Below are 26463 nucleotides of genomic sequence, written 5' to 3' on the forward strand. Positions count from 1 at the left end.
TCCGTCACTTTCGCGCAAGTCTGGCGCGTCATGTCATGTGAACTACATATTATCTCGCCTCTCGCCATTTAGTTCCAAAGAAGCTCCTTAAAACCCAAACACGTAGTCGGTGCCATATTGGCCCTCAAGATCACTGTCGACTATTTATTAATTAATAAATGAAAAGAAAAATTTTTAATTAAATTATATTTTATATTATAAATTTTCTTATTTTAAGTAATAAACATTTAGAAAATCCACTTACTTCAGTGAAATGGATATTCAGGATGCTTCTTGATCCTAAAACAAGTACATAAAAATTGTATCAAATATTATATGAGACCTACCCAGGAAATGCTGAAAAATCTAAGAGTCGGGCAATGGCTCCTTGATCAAGGTTATTCAAAACATCCATGTCGTGATCGTCAAGGTTGAAGTCAAAAATATTTATATTTTCTTTAATTCGCGAAGCAGTAACACTTTTAGGTATAGCTATTAAGCCCTTTTGTATGCAGTGCCTTATTAAAACTTGTGCTCCAGATTTGTTCCACTTTGCGGCAATTTTTGTCACCATTGGATTATTTAAAATATCCGGCATCTCCATACTGATAATAAAAAAGGAATATTAATTAGAATGTACTGTTCAAATATAATGGCAAATTACTGTGTGCCAAATGCTGCCATAAATTTTCCTAATCCTGGTGTTCCAAGTGGCGAATAACATGTAACAGAGATATTATTTGCTCTGCAGAAATTAACCATGCCCTTCTGCTGAAAATAAGCATGAAGTTCTATTTGGAGGTTAACTGGCTTTATTCTTGCATGGTCTATTATTCGTTGTATTTGATTTTGATTAAAATTTGATATTCCAATTGCTTTCACCAAACCTGCATCTACTTGCGATTCCATTTCCTGCAATTTAAATACCTCATCATTTAAAAATATTTTTTTTTCATAGACAGTAAATTATAGATACTAAAAAGTACATTTTGACGCAATTTTCCCAGGTACGAAGGGGTAGAAAGCTCAGACGTAGTTATTTGATTTTCCACTTCAAAATTTTGCAGATTGCGATTTCCTAAAATTTTGCATTGAATTAAAATATTCTTAATATGGCGACATTTCTGTGTTTATCGGACGTTGACACCAATTCTTATTTTAATGAAACATTATATTTTTGACATTTTTTATTCCGCTTGCAATTTTGAGCAAAATTGTAGGTAAGTAATGGGTGTTCAATAATTGTTGTGATCAGGTCACAAAAATCTGTTTGTCTTCCGCTTCTTAAATTGCTACCTCCAGGTCCCAAATTTGGTCGACATCCGCGTTTTTGGCACTTTCGTTTACTTTTAAGCAAAAATGTATACTTTGGTTTGGCTTATATGCGGTCTCTGAATAAAATGCGAGGCGCAAAATTAACTAATCCGGCACTGGTTGTATATGACCGAAATAAAACACAAGTTTAAAAAGTCACTACGCAAACATACATGACGAGAGCGTATTTTCCTGAAAAATGAAAAATAGTGGAGCGTAGGTATACAAATACAAAAAAATTTGAAATGGGCATTAGTTTTACTTTTATTCGAAGTGTCTACATATGAAACTTTTTTTAATGCTTTCGTAAATAGCATTGCGCATTGTCTACATTAGAAATTTCTTTGAATATATTGAATACCTTCATAAATAAAACATACAGCATGCGTAAACAGTAATTTTGAAACCGGTATTAGTTTTAGTTTCATTCAAAGTGGCTACAAGTGATATTTCATTTAACTGCTTTCATAAATAAGAAAGTTGGCATTGCGTATGCGTATGTTAATTTTACTATATATTCGTAGTGTTTACTTATAAAGTTTCATTTAAATATCTTCATAAATAAAAAAGTTAGCATTGCACATGCGTTAATGCAAATTTTTGACATTGCGCATGCGCAAAACCAAAAATATTGGTATACACGGAATCCTTGGACCAAGCGCTTTCAAATGACCCTATTTCGCCCAAATCGGTTCAGTGGTGTAGAAGGAGTACGTGTGACGAACGGACGGACGACAAAGTGCAACCAATAGCGATTTTTCACTTTGAGGAAAATGCGTTAAAAACATGACTATTTAACTATCTGTAATTTTTTAACTCATTACCTTTAGAAACTAATAGTTTATTAATTCACATTAAGAATAAAAGTAAAACATATGGCCGCATGTTTACATTTTGGTTCAACTTAAATTTAATAAATCTAGAGCTACGGGCTTCCTACCTCACGCAATCTTCTGATTTCATGTTCATGTCAAAGGACGCATTCAAGAACTACTCGGTAGTTTTTTTTCTTAAATACAGAAATTTCGTGAAAATCACTCCCATCCCGCCAAAAATTACCTATAGACGAATTTTTTTCGACATTTCAAAAACTACTTGCAGATTCGCCATCTCATATTAAAAAACACTCTATACATCAAATCCCGTGGAAATCAGATTTATTTTCTCGTCCATGTTTAGGGGTTCGCCATCTTAGAGTAAGAATTTTAGGAAAAGTTTTACAACATACCTAATATCCTATCAAAAGATAGTGCCCTCATGCGCTTGTGGTTCACGAGAGATGTTCATTTAGAACAGATTCCCACGTCCGCCAGAATTCAGTAATTTAACCAGGAAGAATATCAATTAACTTTAGTAGGAAAGGAAATACTGGCAAACCCGGAACAGTTGCTACACTAGGAAGCAAAATGCAAACCTATTCAAAACAAAAGTAGGCAGTCTTCGGCTTCGCAAGGACGAGGCGTCAGCATTTCCTCAATAACAATAGAAGTAAACTAGGTTAAGGAAGTAATGTCTGTGATATAAATAGCTTATAAGCATCTGCAATAAACATTATCAATTCGCAAACGGTCAAGTGAAGTACCGAGTTGTCGAGATTCAAGATAATCCCCGACCGATATTTTACCCTTGTGTAAGATTCGCTTGGGAGCGCTAGGATTTACGACCCTAACGCTGCAGGAGAAGTTAAAAAGAAATGAAACTTTGGGGATTTTGGAGGGGTCAAACAAAACATTTGTGGCTCTCGGTTTATTTGAAAAAATGGTTATTTTTGTTCAAAAGTTTTCTTTCAAAAATACATTATTTGATTAATTAAAGAAACAGGTTTCAGGGTCACTTAAAAAACCCACTGCTTGGCATGAATTCGTACACAATTTTGCATGAGAGGGACCTTTCAGAGTCCATGGTCGCTGATTTCCCCCCCCCCCCCATCGTTATTAACTTCCGACGTCGCTGGCCGCAACCGGGCTGCCCAGGCCACAATTCGCGAATTGTGTACATTGTATGTACATTAAAGAAGTAGCTACAACTATAACATTAATACTAACGTACAGAACTGCGCGAAGCCATTTTAAAGGCGTGTTATAGCATTTTAAATTAAGCGTATCAAAGACAGTAACTTTTCTATACTTTCGATGATGTAAGACATTCAAAGAAATGAAAAATTTTGGAATTTCCACAAGGAAATTTTAAATAAGCATCTAAAACTCCAAAACAGTGCCAATTTAACCAATTAGTACAATAACGGGGGTTCCAGAATTGACGTTTCCAGGAAACAATTCCCGAAGTTTTTTTCTCAACGGTTTTATATGTATTTTGAACCGCTGAATCCGAATTTTCACTTTGCTAACACGCCAGAGGTGAGCTAACTGCGGCAGCCGCAAATAACCGCAAATTATTTGCGGCATTTTTACATTTTCGCCTATAACTCAAAAACGGTACGTTTTAAATGAAAAACTGTTCTATACAAAATTGTAGTCCACAAAATTTTATACATTTAACATGTAACAACCAAATCTGTAGGACCAACCAGACCACCGCCAGCAGCCGCGCCAAAACGGCTACTTTTCGTGCAACTTTTATCTTGAGAACAAAAATAAATTCGCCATCACTGTCATACGTAATATAGAAAGATGAAAGTTTGGTATACTGACCTTCCAAATTGCAACGTGATTAGTTGTTACATCTATATCCATCTCTCCTTCGGGAGTCGTGGGATGTAAATCTCCTTCAATATCTTTGAAAGCCATAGGCAAATGGATTAAATAAAGATCTATATAAGTCACTCGTAGATTTTCTAATGAACGCTTCAAAAATTTGGCCACCCCTTCCGGCCTGTTGCCACTTGGAGGAAGTTTTGTCACCAAAAAGAGATCTTCGCCTGTTTACAAAATGAAAAATATACTCCAAATGCTTGCTATCTTAATAGAATTAATGTACGTTTAAGTTTGTCCGCCGAAATCCACCGGTGAATTACATTGCCAATCACTTTCTCGTTTTCATACACGTATGCTGTGTCAATATGACGGTAACCTGCTTCTAGTGCCAATTCCAGCGCATTCTCCAGTTCGGAATCTTTCGACTATAATTAATTTGAAATTGACTTTACACATTAATGATGAGGGAAAAAAGCCTACCTGCCACGTACCATAGCCCAAAACTGGCATCTTGCCGCAGCCAGGTAAATCAACAAACATATTCACTGCCATGGCCAAACCTATACTGTTTACAACTAGTTGAATTCTAAGCCAAAGAAAGTAGAACAATTGCTCCTACCATCGGTTTTTCTTCACTTTATTAGTAATCTTCCATTATCCCTTCCAATGCCACCTTGTATCTTACATTCTTAGAATACCCCATTCTGATTTGTTAATGCAAATTGTTGCCGGAAACGGTGGTGGTAAAACGTCCTTGTTGGATGTCATTAGTCATTATAAACAACTCATTTCCTTATATTAAAATACATTCCCTAAGAAAAAATTTAGTTATCTTATAAGTATAATCTGACCTCTAAGTAGTGTTTAGTAAATTTCTACTTGATTTACTACATTGTAATCGTCCTGCGGTAAGCGACAAGTAATTTTCCTAAAAATACCTAATGAGCAGGGAATATTTCGATAAGTCATTGTAAATACATAGACATGTCCAGTTTTGAAGGCTGCTTTATTATTACATTCACATTGAACCCTACCTACTTGAAGTCAATTATTCACACCACAAAGTAGTAGTAAAAAGTAGGCCTATATTTATCATTATATATACCTAAGACTAGTAAATGTTACTCTCTTTTCTAATTTGTAAAACGATTAAACATTGAAAGACATCATAGGTACTTTTTATCTTTAGATAATTTATCTATAGGTACTATAGTATGGTAGAGTAGATACCTACCCTTTGCGTGTTAAACGATTTGATATTATTATATTATGTAAAGATAGAATAATAAATTCTGAGAAAATTATTTATGTGCATAAATACTTATGTGATACTATACATTTTTTGCAGAAGAAGGACTTTGCACATGATGTGGTATTTAATGAAGAGTTTGAGTCCATTCTCATTGTTACCAATTACCAAATTACGCGTATTTGAAAGCATTTATTAGCAGCTCTTGGAAACACCTTATTGGCTGCTAAACTTTGTAAAGCTCTCTAACGTGCTGTTAGAAAGCCGCGTTGAGACGTGGCCCGTCAAAATAGCCCCGTCAAAATGGCCCCGTCTAAATAGCCCCGTCAAAATGGCCCGCACACAAAACAGCCCCGTCATAATCGCCCCGTCTAAATAGCCCACATAGAAACAATACTGGTTCAATTTATATTACTTAGTACGCACTTTCCTTAAGACGGCAAAATAAACCTTAATAAAAGAAAACAAATTTTATTGTGAAAAAAAGTATACAAAATTCAAATACAAAGTACAATACAAAAATTTCCTGTACGCACAAAATATCCTAGAACCACTAAATAAAACCCAAAACCGAAAACCAATGAATAATCGCAAAACTTAATTCACCATGATGTTATATCTCCATATTATGTGAAATTCCTCTGAGGTAATCCATAACAGCGGTATTGTCGTAATTGTCGGTCAGTACCTCCAGTCTTCGATTTAGCTGCACGTACTTCCGTTTTGACGATTCCGGATGTTGAATACCAGCGGTTATGCGGGTGTGTAGTATTTCAACATGATCCTGTTCTTTCTTAAATTGATCGATTAGTTTATAAACAGACGGATGGTGACAGTTTAAAGTTTGTTGAAAAGCACGATGCCAACCTTCGACTGAATTATTAGTACGTGGAAGTCTATCTGCAACTCTGTTGTACACATTCCAGATTGCAATTGGGAAACGAGGGTCACCTCTTCGATTCCGTCGAAGTCGTCCTATATAAGTATCTTCCCAGTAGTCCACTATGGGATCCAAGGTGTTTGGGCAGTTCTCAACTAATTCTTCGAAGGCCATGATTACATCGTTCGGAGGAACGAAACTCAAAGATAAAAGCATTTTGGTATGCTGGCGCACATTTTCATTATTTAGATAATCCTCTGTTAAATTGCATAGTTGTACTCTTCTCCACAGAGACTGCCCTAGATGAAATAAGCATCCAACAATTTGTACTTCATCAAACACGCGTGATACTGCGTTATGGATAGCTTTTTCGAAATCTGACGTAACACTTATTGGATTCAGCGTTATCTTCAAGTCCAACAGTTTTTGAAATACACGAACGTACGACATCTCACTTTTGTCTTGTAAAAGAACGTACACTAACGGCATACAGGTGTTTTCGACCAACGCGTGGATAGTAAAAACTTGCAGAAATAATTCTGGCGCAACTTTAAAAGTTCCATCAACAAACCAATGCCGATGTTGTTCTAAGATGTTCAGATTTTGTTCTGTACCAAACATAAATATGCGATTAGGGTCTTCTGCACCTGAATCCCATAAAAGGAAATTCGCATTTCTGGAAGTAGTTTGCAAAGCTGCAGGGATTGTAATATCAGCAACGGCTGTTGGATTGGGATATGGCTGCTCTGCACGTTTTCTAACCCGTTCAATTGCTCTTTGGGATGCGGTATACGTCGTCAAATGAACTGATGCCCCTAGCGCTAACCCATTGCTGCAGTGTTGTATGATCTGCCGAGGGTTTTCTACACAGTTTGCTGCTCTCACTTTCATTTCTGCAACACATTTAACCGCCGCCATGTTCTTTTCTGGATTTGGAGCATGGTTATGTTCTGTGATAACATTAATCACGTCGCCTCTGGACACTTTTAATCGTCCACTGCAGTTTAGAGTAACACATCTCCACGATATGCTGCCATCTGCATTCGTTCGAGCTTGTCGATACCGCTGCCCATCTATCAACAATAACTCCTTTCCTTTCTGTGACACTATTTTCTCCATTATACTCTTTGATTATACAAAAAACTGGCAACCGTGACACAGACAACACTAAATTGATTTATTTAACAATTTATCAGCCCTTTATATAGATTTCAAACTCATTAGGGGCTAGTCGATTATTTAATTACACCCATCCAATGCTTAAGGAATTTAGAAATTTTTGGCCTTGAGAACTATGTACCTACTCGCAATTAAGTCACCGTAGTAAACTAACATTAATGGGCACAATTTGATAATTGGCAATGCATTCCATTATGATTTGCAATTGTACCAAGTTAATGATCAGTTAATTAATCACCAGAAAATGTATTAGGTACCACTTTGATTAGAAAAGTAAAAATAATAATTAACATATTTTTATAAAGCTACTTTATAAATAGATATAATATGGTATAATAAATCCGTATGGATAAAACAACTTAAATCCCAACGGAATGTCTCCAAGTGGCTCGCCACTGGACTAATACATAGTATCTAGGCGAAGTCCTGCACTGCTTATAGTTATAGGAATAACATTTATGGAGGCTATTATGACGGGGCTATTTTGACGGGGCTATTTTGTGTGCAGGCTGTTTTGGCGGGGCTATTTTGGCAAGGCCATTCTGGCCGGGCTGTTATGACGGGGTACCGCGTTGAGACGATGCAGGTACGCTGGCTCTAGTAAACTAGCCGCTAGTGAATGAAAACACACCACTGTTACATTTCTTATGCCAGTAGTAATGTCGCTATATCTTTTAGCAAAGAATACTTTTAGTTTTAGGTAGATTTCTGTCTACCTATTGTAATGGTATCAGTATACGAGGGCTATCCAGAAAGTAACACACGTTTTGAAATAAAAAATTAAGATAGTGTTAAGAAACAACTTTTTTTCTATAACTCTAAAAATATCATCTCATTTTCTGACGAATTTCGAAACGCGAAGTACTAGATTTTTAAACGGTTAATTAATAAGTACCTAAGGTTGCCCTTGACAACGTGCGCGAAACCGTCAACAATGAAAAAAAGTTTTTCGCACATATGACAAAGTTGAACTTAAACAGCAAATTTAATTAACAACCGGTTCAGTTGTAAAAAAAAATATTGTATATAACTCTAGCGCGAAGTTATTTCGCGCATTTGACTGATATTTAGACTCGGCTTGGCCTCGTCAAAATACCTATAGTCTTAAAGCGCGAAATTATTATTTTTAATTCTTAAAAAATGCGCTAAAAATGGTCTTCTAACTTTAACGTCAACAGTCTTCTTCTCATTGATTTCCTCTCAAGAGAAGAAAAACATTCTTTCATAAGGTATAGTTCAATACGTTTCGTTTAGAAGCTGCACTTCAAAACTTCTAAAATTTGGTTTTTTTTCTCTAATTTCTTCTTAACAAGTTATCATTAATAACTTCCTCTTCTTTCGCGCTTTTTTCCCCCTTCAGGCATCCTTAAAACCCCGAAAACCTGCTTAGGAAAAAGTGGAACAAACTTAATATTTTAATTGAATGAATCTACATACATTTGGTTATTCATAAGAGTATTTCACAAAATGATGACAAATCGTAGTTACAACTTTCAAGCAATTCGGGACGATTGGTCCATTACTATTTGATAACAGATTTACAATTCATTTAAAAAAGTGTTTAAAATAAATAAAGAATGCCAGGAACAATAACATACACTACTGACATTACTATAAGATAATAAATTACATTGTCACAGTGTTCATTATTGTAGGATGGCCCGCAAACAGTACAAGCAATTAATGTACAACTAATTGTTATATAAGTATAGTGTTTGTCCAGGTAATAACACTTCTTAAATTAAAAAATCTTAAAATTAGTGAATATCACGGGGTGACTTCAAGGTGGTTTGTGGCAGGATGGTTATCATAAAATTCTACAGACATTTTTTATTACGTTCTTCTTTTTCTTGTGTTTATTAGGTCGTAGAACTATAGTTCCATTTTGTTGACTCTTATCCGCTTGACTAGGATTAAATGAATCTAGAAATAAAAAGTGCTTTATGTAATAAAATAATTGCCTTTTTGCTTCTCAAAATAGAAGTTTGTTATTTTTGAATGGACACCTATATAGATCACGAAGGTAAATACGAAAATTGCCAAGTTCAATTTGAATTTCCTCCGTAATTGAAATTTTATGTAACAACGTAGGTAATTATGTAACAACGTAATTATCGTGGAAAAAGATTCATACTTATTGTAACGGGTTGATGGCCATTGGGGGTTGAATAGTAATCATCACGGCAATCTCGCAGCTCGGCGAGGCAGCGTGCTGCAAGGTGACGAAAAACTGATGCAACGTTGATGTCTTCTTTTACCGACGTGCGCAAAAGGCGACATCCCAACGCTCGAGCCAGTAATTCCGCTTCTTCTCTGAAAAACATAAGCACAAGTTAGATTTGGAAATATAGTTTATCTAATAGACAATTAGACATAAGAAGTAAAAACATAATGGGGCAATCTATACTAAGGATGATTATCGTTCGTTCTAACGTTGAAGTAATGATAATATTAATACATTTTCATAACGTATAGCAGTCATATAATAAGTGAAGTCAGAAAACATTAAGGGATAGTGAACTCAAAATTTTTTATTATGGGTCCCTACCACACAAAAAAACCAGAATGTTAATGCTATTAACAAACATTGGTTGTTTCAGTGAAAATAAATGTGCGATGTATAATACACTTGTATAATGCATTCTATAATGCATTCAACCGTCAACAATTCAACAATGTCAAAGCCCAAGATGATGTGTATACAGTGTAGGATTAATTTCTCCAATTAATAAGATTGTAACAGCTTCATTCAGGTTCCAATTTACGTACCAGTGATTTCATTGGAAGTTTATTATTTATTCAAAATCAGGATCAGTTACTAAGACACGAGTATTCAGCACGATTACTTTATACAATCGATCATTGTTTATTTTATTCATGATTAAAAAAATTGTTATTTGTTTTGTTTCTATGGATAGTGATAACCACGAGCAAAAGTATTAATAATTTAGTAACAACATCCCTAGCACAGGTGTTCAGTCAATGTTGGCAAAGTGCTTGGAAGTATCACTATTAATTAAACGCTAATTAGCTTAAAAAATCATCTTTCTCCAAATCGTTACATTTTATTTTCTGAGAAAATCAAACATTTATTTACAGATTTAGGCCGACCTTACTCTACAAGCAAGAGTTGTGCAACTTGGTTTTTTTTTTGGTCACGCTCTATAATATTTTGAGTCTTTTTTTATTCAAGTGTTACTAATTGTGTTACTATAATTGCTAAATACAATTCTGTGGAAAAAAAATCTTGAACGAATTGGGCCGCGAAAAACAATTTTTATAGGTAATGTTGGCCTGGAGAATCCAAAGTTTCTGCAATTTTCAAAATTCAAAATCATGTTGCGATTGCCCATTATACGGTGGGAATGCCACTTCGGGACCATTAGCGTACATGTCATAATTCATGTCTGCTAGAGCGGCGTGTCTGAACACGTTATCATGATATGAATGACTAAATAATTATGACTTCGACAAAGGTGGTGAATTGTTTTTTTCCCAATATCTACCGCTTAGATGTACATAGTATCGAAACGTCATGTATGTATTTTGTCAATGGTTTTAGCGTTTATTAAGCGACAGAGCAAAGCGATGAAAGCTTTATAGGGGAGTCGATGGTGTCCGTCTTTCCGTGAACACGATAACTCTCAAACGCTTGGACCGATTTGGTTCAAACTTTGTACAGTTGGCCTATATGCCACAAGTAATAAACCTATTGAAAATGGATTAAATCAAATCACTAGTCGGAGTTCGATAAACACAGATTATTATAAAAGACATACAGTCTAATTTAATTTTAATGACAGAGCAGAGCACTCAAAGTTACTATCTGAAGATAAATCATAAATATGCATTGAATTAGACACAAAGTACTTTTACCCTTAAAGACTCAAAAATGGTCGATATTTTTGGATCTGTTGGATAACATTACACATTTTCATATTTTCGTTTATCGCTAACCAAATTCATTATGATAAATTGCGATTTCTGTTCTAAAAAAGTGTAAATACCCCAATTACTTTTGAATTATCTGAATATTAACCTACAGTAAAAATAAATTTTCATTGAAGTTAAAGTAAACAAAGACGATTATTATTACAAGAAAGTTGTTAACCTAGCAAAGTACCTACGTAAATATGTATTTTAAAATGGATTATTCGAGAAATCGTCACGCTATGATGTTCCACTAATTTTGCAGTGATCATAATTTTTCTACACAAAAATACTGAGATGACTGCTATTTTAAACGCGGGTCTACGGCATCGAACATCAAACGAGTGGGACCCAGCAAAATAATCGACGATTGCCAAAGTCGAGATTCTTGCCTATTTACGTTTAAACCATTTCTCATAAACCTATGTTTAGAAGTAATATGTTTCATCTTGTTTATTGTTGCAAGAAAGTGGCTTGCATAAACGTTGGAAAAGTTCCAAAATGCCTAATTACTGTACAGAAGAAGGCCTTGGGATGAACTTTTTTTCTACACTTGTGAAGGTCGCCTTGTGTATGTCTGACGTTTTTAAGCTTTTGATCTAAATCTGAAAATACGTACATTATCATTTACGTATTCTAGGTACCTGTACATATATTCAATAATTTCAAATTTTTGATTTTGTCTGTTATCCTTAAAGATCGATTCGCATTTTACGGAACGTCAACGTCACGTCACGGACCGGCAACGTCACGTCAAAATATTGTATTTTTTATTTTTTGTGAGCATAATAAACTCGCCTTAAAGAAAATTGCGCATGCTTATTCGCAGGTTCTTATTCTTAAGTTGAAAGTTTGCAACTCTTATTTTTAAATTCTTATTTTTATTTTTTATTTTTGTCGGTAGAAACGATTATATGAAAACGTATATTTTTAAATTCTTATTCTTATTAAATTATCGGTATATTATTATTATTTAGTTCTGTAGACAAAATGCGAAAAGAAAGCGATCTTCTGATGATACAACGCTATTTCTACTAACTAAATTTCAACAATCTGCACTTAATTATGTAAAATTGTACTGTTTGCAGATCACCCCGTAGTATGAAAACAAATGAAATCTTATCGTCAATGTGATCAGATTACGATTGTATAAAGATTTTACTCCAGAAAATTCGCTCCCGGCATATTTGCCCCGAATAAAACTCGTCCCCAAAGTAAATTCGCCCCTGGAAAATACACCCCGGAAGATTCACCTTCGGGATTTTCGCGCTCAAAAATTTCACCCTAGTATATTAATATAAGTCGCTTCCGCTAGAATACTCCTCCGCCAGGTATTCGCTAGGCAAATTCGCGTTCAAGAAGATTCGACACCAAAACGAACTGATCTTAAGAAATTCGTCTTTAATTCGGGAAGTAATTTTTTTCCGTCTGTATGTATGTGCGTACGTTCGTACGTGCGTACGTTGGCAATTTTCCGAAGTAACGGCTCGACGAATTTTGTTCAAATTTTGGATATGTATATTAAACATACTGAAACGAAAAATATAGAGCCGGATTTTACGAAAAAAATTTTGGAGCGCCGTCGCCGCAACGGCATCGAACTTTTTTTTTTCAAATAGCAATCTAAAATTTTTTTTAAGCTATTCGAAAAATATTTTTCTGTGTACAACCTATAAAAATTGTGCCAGGTTTTATTACAAGAAAACTGAGAAAAAAAATGTCAAAGTTAAAAAACTAAAATATTTTTTTTTGGCAAGACTAAATTAATTCTAATTAGGAATTACTATTATTATTAATAAAATCTAAAATCAATAGACAAACATGAGCAAAATTAAAAAAAAGGGATACAACGGCACGCGGTCACCCATCCGAGTACTAACCGCGCCCTAGATCGCTAAACTTCGGTGACCGGGCGGCGTAGAACTGGTGTTTTAAACGTGCTATGGCTGTTGTCGAAAAAGTTACTATTGTAAGGAAAACAAGGTAGAATCTTTTTTTTTCAAAAAGAGCACACAAAAGAAGATGCAAACGCCACGCGAATTTCGTATTTAAGAAAGAATGTACATATCATTAAAAATAATCAATTATCGCGATCTAATTAGAATTATTAATTTAAGGGGTAAACTTTGTTTTTTTCCAAGTATGACAATAGAATTGAATAAACAAAAATAAATACGGTTTACGGTGGTAACAGTTATACATGTACGATAGTTTTGAAGCAAGAATTTTTGCATAGAATGTATTGAATTAGTTTGTGGAATGATTTATGGGGGTTCAACTGGATACACGAGACGAATTGGGGTGTAGGTGGGGCAACTTAATTTTTTTCAAATAGAAACCTTGAATGTTCTACATCGGAAAATAATAAACTTTCGTGGGAAACGTTCTTGTCTAAACTTCTAAAAGCGCTATTTTCGGATTGAGCTAGGAAGCTGTTCTGTCAAGAATTTGGCAACTGGTTTTTAATTGTTAAAAAATGCACTAATAAAAATTGATTTTCGCCCATGTTTTTCTAGCGGTGTGATACAGTCCTTACCAGAGCTGGCGTAGGATCGATGGTGGTGACTTTACTTTCCGGTAGTTTAAGTGTGGTGTCACACTATGCGTTTTTACAGCTCCTGCTAACACTCTCCTGTTTGACGGGATGATAATATCACCTCAGTTTAAACTCTAAATAGCAAACATAGGTAACGCATCCGGTTAGACCGCAATAGTATAACAAGTAGATGTAAAAGCGGTAAAAACGCATAGTGTGACACCACACAGACGATTTGGCGAAGATACTGCCGGTCATTTTTCCGAGGGTGGATTTTTTGATAGCAAATACTCTGGGGCGAGTTTTCTTGAAACCAACTGCCACTAGGCACGCCGATCGAAACTAGCTATTCGATAGAAACGACAATGAAATAATCTACCTACACAATTACAAAATCTGTTGAAATTTGGGGCGCCGATGTCACACCTCACGCATATTATTTGTGCAAATTTATGATGCCAAATGAAATATAATACAGGGATTTATATTTACAGTCTTGTTAAAAAGAGACCGTTATCCAATTTTTATTATTTTTCAAAAACCGAAAATAAAAAAATGGCATTGTGAAGATAATAACTTAACAGCTTTATTGATATTTGACGACATTTACAATATCAATTTTAGGTAGAAAGACTACGAATGCAAATATTTTTAATACCCCGTAGGTGTTTTCGTAATGACTCAGGATGCCAAAAATGTGACCACACGGCGTGAACGTTTCCTTTGAAAATTTTGAAATAATGATAAATTACGTGATGTTACGTATTTATCTAGCATTCGGAAACTTTTAGTACTAATTGATAACGTGCTTTTGAACTAAATAAAGTCAAAACGGTTAATAGTTTAGCAACAAAGTATGGAACTGAAGTAGAATGTCAAATGGATTCTAAATCAATGCAAAATTTTAAAACATTTCATGTGCGAAGTCCCCGCATCTCTTGACCGAATGATCAATAAAATTTATTGCCAGGTGTGTATGTCCGTGGACGGTGGTACCACACTCAAAATAACTATTAATTTTGCTATACGAAAACATCAATCAATCCGTGACAAATATTGACATTAGAAATCCTATTTATATTCTGCAACACTCGTCCGACTATTCACGTAAGACGGCGTATTTTTTTGTCAAAATTGTAATTTAAAATATGGCTTCGCCCGATTTTTCACTGTAAGTAAGTAACAAATACATTGCAGTCATGGTCGCGGTCTGGTTTATTTTTTACACAAAAAACATAAAATAATAATAATTGTCAGTGATATTTTAATGTCAACAAAATTTATTTATGACAGAATGACACACTAATAGGTAGGAGCGAAAATATATTATTACCTACTTCACTTGCAATTACCAAGTTTAATATCGATATTATTTTGCACAGCAATAACTTCAAATCGTAAATATTAATGCGACAAATTGACTTGATGGTTTCCAAAGCATTGCACAAATCACATTAGACATTATCGTTCTTATATAATACATTTAAAATTGGTTATGATCTTCAATTTTGTCAAAATCGGGATACTCTCTGCCGTTGCGCGACGCGTCCTTTTGAAAGGTATACCATGCCTTGGTCGCTGAAACAGTAGTTTTTTAAAAATAATATCATCGTTTGTATTGACGGGCACTATGTCGTCATTTATGGGCAGATCAAAGTGGTGAACAGAGTGAACGTTGCGTAAACTGCAGATCACAAAAATTGCGATCAGAATTAATTGCACTTGAGCCATTATTCAACGCGTTGTCTGCTCTACAGTTGTACTTTAACTACTTATTTCCTTACATGAACAATTCCCAGACTAGTAAGTATTAACAAGGTCATTACTGCGGTCACACGAAATGGAAAACCCAAAACGCAGTAGATTCCAATAAACATCTTAATTCTAAACCGGAAGAACTACATATTTGCAATTTAGTAATGAGGTCAATTTCTCTGATCCCTGCTTGTAATTGATTAGATTAATAATTAATAAAAATCAAGGGTTAAAATATTAAAGCCATATTTGTAAATGGTGACGCATGCTTTGCTTCGATGGTCATTTTTTGTTACCTATCTAAAAACACAAATAATTTATTTTTCGTGAAATTATACTATTCCATTTATTTTCTATTAAAGACTAATTTTTTAATAAAGGATTTTTTAGGTGTCGGGTGGGCGCTTAAAGGGAGAAAATGTTCCTAAACCGGCACTGATGGACTCACTACTCCATGCTGCGGACTTGTTTGGATATAAAAGAAAAAATGAAAATTAACAAATATAGTGTCCTGATTGCTTTTTTTTCAAATACAGATAGAAGTGTTCAGTGGCCAATCTGTAGATATAAACGGTCATGCTAATAAATAAAAACGCGCTTTTAAGTCTCAATATACAAGTTGATAAGTACCTGAACCCAATAGCTTAGCCGCTTTCTTCCATACAGGTTACGTTAATATTAAAACTCTTGTATTATGGTAACTATGATATTATGAAGGGTCATGTTTCGATAAATTTTTAATTTCCTGCTGCATTTTATTTAGCCAAATTTTCGCCGCATTAAGAAAATCTTTATGAATATGTTACATAATAAACGACAGACGATGAAGACATCTTTTTTTTTGCATAATAAATGCATAGAAATAAATTTATGAGTCTGTGACGTGCATGCATACATTAATTCGGAAGTTGACCTATTCTTGTTTCAAGCATACCTACTCTTTTGCTAAATTTCAATGTATGTATATGTTAGGCGCAAAGACCGAAAACGGCCATTGAGCGAAAAAAACGGCCACAACGTGTTTTGGGTAATGTCAATTGACCACGTAGCGTTCATTAGGTTTTTTTCGCTTTGTGGGCGTTTCAAAATAGCCACTACGCGTTCTGAACAATCTAACTGTACCATTACGAGAATTCGCGTTGTGGCTGTTAACTGTTTTCAACCACAACGCGTTCTAAAAAATCGTTGCCATTAGAGTTCCAGACGTCGATCGCGGCCGCACAGCTCCAAGGAACATCATAGCAGTTGTAACGAGCGTCAACTCCTCTGGGCTTTATAAACTAGGCACGAAGAAGGGCGAACTTCAACGGCTTTGTTCTCGAAACGAGTTCACGCCTGTTAACACGTTCATGGATGAGAACGACGTACCAACGAATACGGTAACCATCAGGACCGCTTCAGGGAAATCGTCGGGAAGCACACAGGGGTTTGTCAGCTGCAATTGCAAGCGATACTGCAGCGACAAAAAGTGCAAGTGCAAATCCAAAGACGTGAAATGTAACTCAAAATGCCACTCCAACAGCTCTTGCAAAAATAAATAAAGAACACTTACGCAAGGAAGAGATAGTATCAAAAAATCGTATGTAGCTCTCTGTAAGTTGTGGTTCCTAAGCTAATAAAGTTTCCTCCCGTTTCACAAAAACTACCCAGAATGTTTAATAATCACGTCGTAGCTATTGGAAAAACTAGTCACAATGGGTTCTACATATTTGGTATTTTTAGAACGCGTTGTGGTTGAAAACAGTTAAGAGCCGCAACACGAATTCGCGTAATGGTACAGTTAGATTATTCAGAACGCGAAGTGGCTGTTTTTAAACGCCCACAAACCGAAAAAAACGTCAAGAACGCTTCGTGGTCAATTGAAATTACCCAAAACGCGTTGTGGCCGTTTTTTTCGCTCAATGGCCGTTTTCGGTCTTTGCGCCTAACATATATATTTATAGTGTTGGGGTTAAATTTAAACTGCTCTGCGAGTTAACTTATTTTCGTTTTATTTATAAAAGTATTGTAAACCAGAGAGGTACAAGAATCAGTGCCGATTGCGTAGACCAGTAATTATGAGGTAGGTACCAGGTACATACAGATTGCTATACATGCAAGATGCAACCGCCAACCACATTGAAAATGAACTTTTGCAACCGCTGTGCATTTCTAGTTTTTAGTTCATATTTTCTAGTAACTGCAAACTGATAATTTGTACCTACCAGGTATGTTATTCTCAATAGCCCGAAATTTATATATAAAAATAACGCGTTGTGGGCACATATTGCCGTTTAATTGAAACTGAGATATGGGGATGGAAGGAATGAGTAGAACTGAAGGGAATACAAAGCAGGTATTATAAATGAGTAATGGGGCTAAGCGGGCCACCAAATTATACAATATATTAGAGGAGGAAACAAAAATGGGACACAGGACGGTAAGATTCCAGGAAAGGATTGAAAGAGAAAGCGCATTCGTGAACCAAGGATGAACACAAAAGCAATGTGGGAAAAACAAAGGCAAAAATACTACGAAAGAAATGGATACGAACCGGGTGAGGGCGAAAGGAGGAAAAATATAGGGGAAAGGATGGAAGATGAGCTGATTAAAAGGGAGATTGGTGCACAGTACCAGAGAGTGAATATAGAGAACTCACGAGGAAACGGTAGGTACAAGGAACTAATAAAGGAGTGGTTACCGAAATACTTATGGCAGGGAAGAAAAAATATTAAAATAATATAGAGGTTCAGATGCGGAAATGAGGAGAGATGGAAGGTGGAGTGGAGAAAAGATGAAGATAGAAAATGTAGAATCGGTGGAGATGAAAAGAGGAGGACATTGAGCACATGCTATATGGCACTACAAAAAAGTGGAAAGGACAAGGGGAAGCAGGAGTGAATTTCTAGAAGATGTGGGAAGAAGAGAGAAGAGTATTAGGGATTCCATTAGGGATTATAGGTTCGGTTTGCAAAACGAGTCAGTTCTACTGTACTTACTATCTAAATTGATCTGTTTTTATTTGTGAGCACTTTATTTACATTGTGTTGTTTCCTGGGGGCTGGGATAGCTTCGGAGATCGTACTGTTAACCTAATTTAATTATTATTCGTTATGACTTTATGTTAGAAAACACTAACCGTTTCGAGAATATTATGTACCTACTCACAGGGCCGGCCCAAAGGAGGGGCGAGGTGAGGCGATCGCCTTAGAACACAAAGGAGCAATAGGCTCCTCGGAAAGAACACATTTCCGAAAATGTGCATTTTAATTTGATAAATAAAATTTCCAAATTATTCACACATAGATACAATCTAAATACACCGCATGTTTTTCTGCAAAAAATGTGTGTATAGCTATCCCATTTTTAGCTTCCTAGCACGAGCTATACGCTACCGAATGCACAAAGAACGAACTAAATATCTTGAAAACTGTAAGAGTAGTTACGGCCTCGGACAGACGGACGGATAGACAAAGTGACTGCAATAGCGTACCCAACTTCGTGAGAAAATGCGCTAAAAATACAAGAAAATGTCCTCGCCCAAAAAGAAACCCTCCGGTTGGGAAAATCACAAACGGCGGGCAGAGAGAGACGCGAAAAAGAAAAAAGAAGCAAAAAAATGAATTTGCAAAACTATATAACTCTATTATCTGCAAAACCCATCGCAGCGGCTCATACATATACTGCTGAAGCCCCCCCCCCCCTCCATATACCAATCGTCACAATATGACATGCGCAAAAACATGTTCACCTGACGTTGCCGCATATGCATGGGCCAGCCGGCCCTGTTACGTCATATAAATCACAGACGCGGTATATATACCTACTATATATTTTAATTTTCTACTTACGGGTTAACAACGGTTTGATCCACAAGATCAATTTTATTTTGAACAATCACAGTAGGAATTTCGCCACACTCGTTCTCGACCTGAAAAGAAAATATATCAGAGTTTTATTTATTTATTTATAGAAACAATTTCTACAGTACTGTGGCAGATGATTCACGAGGAATCTATGACTAAAACAATTGGCGCAATGTAAATTTCCCTATAGCCCATTTTAAATAATTCAACGCCTTTACATTGTCGTATGGCCCATCTTAAAAAAACACCCTGCATGTAAGATTAAGTACTTACTATAAATGAATGAAATTTAAGTGCCAAAAAAAGAAAGAGAAAAAGGTGTATATGTTCTGACTACTTAGATATTGGCTTGATTGTTTAACAGTTTTAAGTTTAACTGCCTTCATACATAGAAGGAGCTTTCCAATCTAAAGAACGAAGATTCTCTGTTCCAATAGACTCCGATTTAAAGCAAAAACAAATCGTTTAAACCAGTTGGTATAATTGCATTATTGTCTTCGAAAATACCATCGCCAGGGTAAATTTTTATTAATGCTAATTGCCTAGAACAAAAGAATTTCAAAGATTATACGATCGCGTAAAGTAACATAATTTTACAGTTAATGTTCTGTCCAATTTAAGATGAAAACTAAGAAAAAGTTCTATCCCAATAGTCACCTTCTAATTTGGGACACCCTTTACACATTCCGTATGAATAACAGTATGCATAAGGTCCGTTCAGCGAATTACGCGTACTAATGGTAAGACGGGACGGATGTGTTGAATGAGTTACCATAAATTATAATGGAACTGTAAACGGTGCAGGACAAAACTGTTATTGCTGTTGACTATTATAGTTAGGTACCATCGCCTAAACCTATTCAATTCTTAAAATCAACTTCATCCTAAGGCATCAAGACGCAATTCAGACACTATGTAATGTATGTTAATAACCTTGGTGACGGTGATTGATTCATATAACAGAAAATTTGTTCAAAAACAATTGACATATACCATCTTACACACAATGTATACATACTTTTAGCTTCCAAGAGTGTGCAGCCTCAAACGAATCTCGATCAGTCGTCGAGAAAGCAAGTACACAAGCTTGAGCGCCTCTGTAGTAAGCCTTAGTGATCGCGTCAAATTCTTCTTGGCCCGCGGTATCCCACAGCATCAGTCGTACTTCCTCACCGTCGACTCTGAAAAAGAGTAATTTTACTACTAATATATTTATTTAGTGCCTACACCAAAATGACGTTTATCTCCACAATAGAACGCTTTGTATCACATTGCTGTGACTTAAAGTGCCACACAAAAATGTTCATCTCATTTTTTTAGTAAATCGAAAGTGAGTTTTTTTAGCGCAAATTTAATACTTATTTGTAAAGTACAATGTTTTTTGATTTGATACAGTGACAGAGGGCTAGTTTCATCAAGATATATAAATTGTTAAGATGGATTACAGGAATGGCGGAATGCCAATTTTATTACCATTTATCCGCACAATGAACGTTTAGTTCGATAAGGAAGGCCCTTTTGACATTTTGAACCAAATAGCTTCAAATTCAATATGGGCAGAGCTCGAGCCATATAATACGCAATTCCAAAAGTTGAGTCTAATCGATTCAACATTCGCATCTCGATCATTTATGAACCGAACTTTTATTTATTTATGAAGATATTTAAATGAAATTTGATACTTGCACTTGGAATAAAAGCAAATCTGACATCAGGTTCAAAATTGTATTTTGCGCCTACCAACCAAACTTTAATCTGTAGGTACATTCGTATTGATTTCTTTATTTCTTACCATCTTATAAATATTATGCTACTAGGTTTATGGGAAAACTATTTGAGTATAAAGTCTCTACCTGCATAAACAAAATCATAAATTTTTCTATACCCTGTCTATACAACATTAAATAGGTAAATCAAAACGTTTCAATTCTCCGGCAGCTTCGTATTAAACACTAACATTCAAGATGTCTAAAGCAGTAGGTACATAGCTGAGGGTATCTCGACATCAATTGCGGAAGTCTTATAAGCGTTGATTACCAATATCGAGTACAGATGGTCGATCAACGTTTACGTAATGATAGTTTAGCGCTTCTCTGGCAAATTACTTGTTAGGCAAAAATGCACATGCGCATGCGGATAAAATAGGTGAACCAATATTGATAATTGCAGAGTAAACAGTAAACCAAAAATAAAGAAACACGGTTGCTATTTTCAGTACCGTTATATTGAAAGAGTAAGAGCGTGTTTAGGTTTCAAGAGAAATTGCATCATATAATTCCCTATCTCTTCGAAATAATCATTAATATCTATTTTTAGGAATTGGCACAAAGTTTCATCTAAGAATTTTTAAAATAATCTAAAATTATATATGAAATTAATGCTTTTAAAACGCATGAACGTCAGAGCTAACCTACTGCCAAAATAAAAATTTGTGTATTTAATGCCTATTTCTGTAAATAAAAGGTGTAATTCCGGCGTTTCCTTTGTGGAAAATTTATTGTGTAACGCACATCTAACACCCTATAATAAAAAAAGGCGTTAAATCACGGGTCTCATTTTCACAAGTAGCAGTGGAGCAGAAAATGAAGTCTCGTCTAGTTTGTATTTCCGCTATGCCTAATGGCTTTCCCTATTGAAATCGGATAGGTACTTGAAATTGAAACTATCAATTATATAATATACTACGAATATAGGTACTCGTAGGTATACTCCAAAAGCAGTGAGGGGGTACATTTGTAAGTTGCAGAACTGACAGAAAAGTGGAATAGCGCAGATAATGCAGATGCTATGAAAGTGAAGAATGAAAATGGGACAGATGTTGGAAGCACATAAATATAATGTCTAGATCTTCATATTTCACTTTAAATTGACCATATGAATAATTGGAGCTTTCGATTCGGTTCTATGATTCAGTTTGGCAAACCAAACAATTCCACTTTGTAGCTTTTCCAATTCTTTAGCCGCTACTATATAAAATAATTCTTACAGCTCAAGTGGTTTGGAAATGAATTCCCTCATGAATTTCATATCCAACTGTTCGGCTTTGGTCGAGAACAATAATTAATGTAATTCGTCACACTTTTCAGCTATTCTACATGATTGGGTAAGCCACTAAATTTGATACATTTTTAGTAACGGAATTAAACTATCATTCTCTCGGCAAGTTATATCCCGTAGTAAACCAATCTAATTCATTTCATCATAAATATGATCTTCTCTGGCATTATACAGTGTATTAAATTATTTTATCATCTAAATCGTCATAAGATTAATCGATATCCACCACTTGAGTATCGTATCAAGCTTTACGTTTGACTTAAGAAGCAATCATGCTCGTTTTGAGAGAGTTCTATTTTCCAATCAAACGGAATCCCTGTGGATGTTTAGTGACTATGAATTTTACGGCTTAAAATGAATACAAAGAAGAATTGAACTTAATTAATTCAACCGTAATGGAAATCTGATCAAATTGCTATATTTCTAATTTCTGTGGAACTTTATTATTAGCATGTAGGTTAACGCTTCAAACAGAAAATAAATACAAAAAGTGTGTTACATACAAATACAACAAAGATTATCTCTGAGACGGTAGCAAACAAGCTGCCTACAGCTGCCTCCATCAATAAAAGTTGGATTAATACATCACAGCTGTGCAGTGTATTAGTGGTTACATATTAGTACTAACATTTCCTTGATACATACTAACTTTATTATTTATCATTTATTCGAATATCAAAGAAAAATGTAAGTACCTATAGTCTATAGTAAAAATGTTACTTACTCGATTTGTCGCTCCAGAAAATCGACACCTATGGTTTTCTTGTAATCCTTCGTAAAAATGCCCTTACAATATCGCTGAATCATGCTAGATTTTCCTACACCACCATTTCCTACGATAACCACCTGCAAAGAAAAAGTTTGATTTAATCTTGCTCTGTGATTAGGTTTGACAGCATTTTTCACAAAAATGCCATTGTTTGCGGTATGTTCGTTCGTCTGTATCCATTAAAATGAGATTGTACTCGTAGACGGCTTTTCGAACAAACTTTGTAATAATGAACAATTCTTATTAGGTATTTAATAAACAATGCTGGTACCTAGGCCACTTGATTAGGAAGTCAAAGAGAATGTTAGATACCTACTATATTTGTAGAGTCAAATTCCAAAACTGATATATCGACGCAATCAAATGGCATACATGAAAAAGGTACTTATAATTACTATTCAAGTAAGTACGCGAATTTAGTTAGCTTATAAATTTATTATAGTCACGCTATTAAAACAAGGCAAGGTGATTTTAATTAGATGATAATTACAAGATGTTTCTTCTGACCGAGTGTATCCATTATTCATGAAGATCAATATATTATTCTTTTAAAAGATTCTTTGCTTTTGAACTGGCACTTCAAGTTTCAACGGTTTATTAGGTATCTACACCTATAAGTAATATATATTCATTTGGAAAACCGGCACCTTGCTATGCTTTGGAACGAAATGTTTTGATCACTGAGTCATGCTTACCGCACACCTTGACGTTTGTTTAGAACTCCTCAAGATCCGCCTTTGAACGCATTTCCATTAAGTTGTAAAATGCGCGATTGTCCACGCTTTGTATGTGTTTCTATCCATCCGACAGTAATTTATATCTGAACACAACTTTTTTTATAATAAAAAGAACTGGTAAAGTCGTTCCATTCTTCTATGTCATATGTGGTACATAATCAGTTTTAAGACTTTTGGGGCTCCAGAACTAGCGTACCATTTTGGAATTAATAAAACAAATGATTTATTTAGCTCCCCTGTATCAACCAACTTTTCTACATAGGTAACACTCATCGAGACACTATATGTGGCAGAAAGTAATCGTTCCCCATTAGCCCGTGTACTAAGGCTTTCCAGGTTATGCCGTAATTATCATAAAAGTTTATTATACCATGTCATAAAAGCTATTGCAGCTTTCAACAGTGAAGTTATCGATAATCGAGGAATGAAATGGTCAAGACATGTATGTACCTCCGTATAGGTATCTATTTCGAATTTTTTTTTCGAAATTTTTTCGGAAGTGCGCATGGTTTGATAGTAGAAAGTATACAGGGTGGTCGAAGTATAGGCTTGGTAATTTCAAAATGTTGGTAAATTTACTGAACTGAATCAACCAAATTGAGAATGTGACTTGAATACGCTTGAAAGTTGACTTATACTCTCAAATCTCCCACTAGTATTTTAAACGTTTGACTTTCTCGGAATAACGTCTCACATCAGACTTCTTTCCTTATCGACGGTGGTGAACTCATCTATGTAGTTCTAAATTGTTCGACTAGTGGCACCTGGTGGCGACTCGATGTCTCTCTGACTTTCTATAGAGTATGCGCTACATATTGCGAGAGTGACAGACTGAATATTCAGAAAAATTTGAAATTATTTTACGCCTCTCTTGTACGCCTCTGAGTATGTCAACAAGCATTACACGTACTATTTTTAATTAATTTTGATATATGAATGACAGTTAACAATTCATTTGCGTCTTGATCTACAGGTACAAAAAATCATGCCCTATGGTACCTAGCAAGAGTAAGCCTTTTATAATGCTGAGAATAGGACCGGAAATTCTAATCTGTTACCATAAATATAAATTACCAGACACTTTTGACACATCAAGTGTATATTTGAGCAAGTAGTTAAATTGCATTTCTTGCAACTCACTTGCAATATAAAAGAAAGTTAACTGAATTAGCGTTAGAAGCTTAGAACAATAAATGCAGTAGAAAGTAGGTTCCAACACACCGGTACACACATTGGTAAAGTTCTTCAAGTTGACTGACCTAAAACGCAATTAAAGTCTTTACTTTATTATCAAGAAGAGTGTTATTTGCTTTAACAATTTAATGCATCATAAAATCGCTGAGTACCTACTAACAGTTTTTAGTAATATTTGCCAAACGGTGTCGTAAACAAGTTTCCTAGCCATTTTCTGCACAACACACCCATTTAATGCGCCAATTCAGGATAGTATAGGTTCGACGAGATATTTCCAGGAGGTACCTACTATAATCGGCAAATCATATTGATCTTTCTGCAGGTATACGTTATTCCTTCACGAGTCCTGTTTGAATGTATTACCGCTTTACTTTACTTTTTGTATATATTTCAATTTTTCATGTTTTTTTGCTATTGGTTTGGTTGTATGTTCTTAATTCCTATATATCATTGCGTGAATTCACTGCTTTTAGTGGCCACATCAGGGAGTCTTTATTACCACTGCACTTTACAATTTAACTAATTCAAACTAATTTAAACTGTAGGTTTGTTTTGCGACATTTCTTTCATAGTAGATAAACATTTTTCTCCAAAGACAATGTGCATAGGTACCTATTATTGTGCCGGGTCACAATTTTGAAGATTGAAAAACTATAGGTACTATCTTTATAAAGATAAACTCGATTGCCCACCTAAAGTTTCAGTTGAATATAACGTTTCGGTTGTAACGTGTAAAAAATTGAGCCTTGAATATCGCTTTCCAGATTTCTAAAATTAATAGCTGGAAAATGACATCGCTAGTTCAGTTCAGTAGTAACAACTGCATATTATGCGTTAGTGGAAATTTTATTAAGATACGCTATTCTAGTGTGAGGTCACTGTTGCTCATGGCGTAAAGTGTAGACTCCAGCGAAAAGCTATAGGTATAGGCTATGGGTTAGGTTTTAGGAATGACTACCGTAATCAGCTAAAGCTAAAATGCAAAGTAATAATTCCCTGAATGTCTACGATCTCACTAAAGATTCCATTTTCCTTTATTTCATCAACAAAATGGATTTTTATTGCATAAAACAGTAAACGAAATTAACGATATTTAAGCAACATTTTTTTACATTTCGCTTTTAAACAGCGTGATTTATATTTAACGATCAATGCCTTGGGCATGAGCTTACAATAGACCATATCATCAATGAAGTCCACATTTCACTTATGCCATTACGCTACTACAGTGGAATAATCGAGTAATGGTGTATAATCACTTTCAACTGACGGTATTAACAACGTAATTCAGTTATGAAATTAATTATGAGAGCGTTCTTAAGAGCACCACAATTAACGGTTTACTTTCTTAGCCTGGCTCATTATCATTCTTTCAATACTATGGT

General features: G+C 35.1%; 3 protein-coding genes across 3 annotated transcripts; all 3 read right to left on the minus strand.

Annotated features, from left to right (window-relative positions):
- Positions 1-159: 159 nt before the first annotated feature.
- On the minus strand, positions 160-4581 carry LOC116158577 (1,5-anhydro-D-fructose reductase-like). Its single transcript, XM_031471375.1, has 6 exons — positions 4428-4581; positions 4231-4372; positions 3945-4171; positions 644-891; positions 327-584; positions 160-279 (listed from the first exon to the last, which is right to left on the minus strand). The coding sequence occupies exons 1-6, from the start codon at positions 4497-4499 to the stop codon at positions 246-248; spliced, it is 981 nt and encodes a 326-aa protein (XP_031327235.1). The 5' UTR covers positions 4500-4581; the 3' UTR covers positions 160-245.
- Positions 4582-5809: 1228 nt separating this feature from the next.
- On the minus strand, positions 5810-7195 carry LOC116158992. Its single transcript, XM_031471882.1, has one exon. It carries the CDS (start codon positions 7193-7195, stop codon positions 5810-5812), a length of 1386 nt encoding a protein of 461 aa, XP_031327742.1.
- Positions 7196-8657: 1462 nt separating this feature from the next.
- Positions 8658-23955, minus strand: LOC116158579 (ras-related protein Rab-23). Its single transcript, XM_031471379.1, has 6 exons — positions 23843-23955; positions 23103-23224; positions 20340-20502; positions 19307-19386; positions 9390-9568; positions 8658-9178 (listed from the first exon to the last, which is right to left on the minus strand). The coding sequence occupies exons 2-6, from the start codon at positions 23183-23185 to the stop codon at positions 9063-9065; spliced, it is 621 nt and encodes a 206-aa protein (XP_031327239.1). The 5' UTR covers positions 23186-23224; positions 23843-23955; the 3' UTR covers positions 8658-9062.
- Between the last annotated feature and the right edge of the window lie 2508 nt (positions 23956-26463).

The sequence above is a fragment of the Photinus pyralis genome, unplaced genomic scaffold (genome assembly GCF_008802855.1).
Source record: "Photinus pyralis isolate 1611_PpyrPB1 unplaced genomic scaffold, Ppyr1.3 Ppyr1.4_LG1, whole genome shotgun sequence".
In the NCBI taxonomy this organism is placed as follows: Eukaryota; Metazoa; Arthropoda; class Insecta; order Coleoptera; family Lampyridae; genus Photinus; species Photinus pyralis.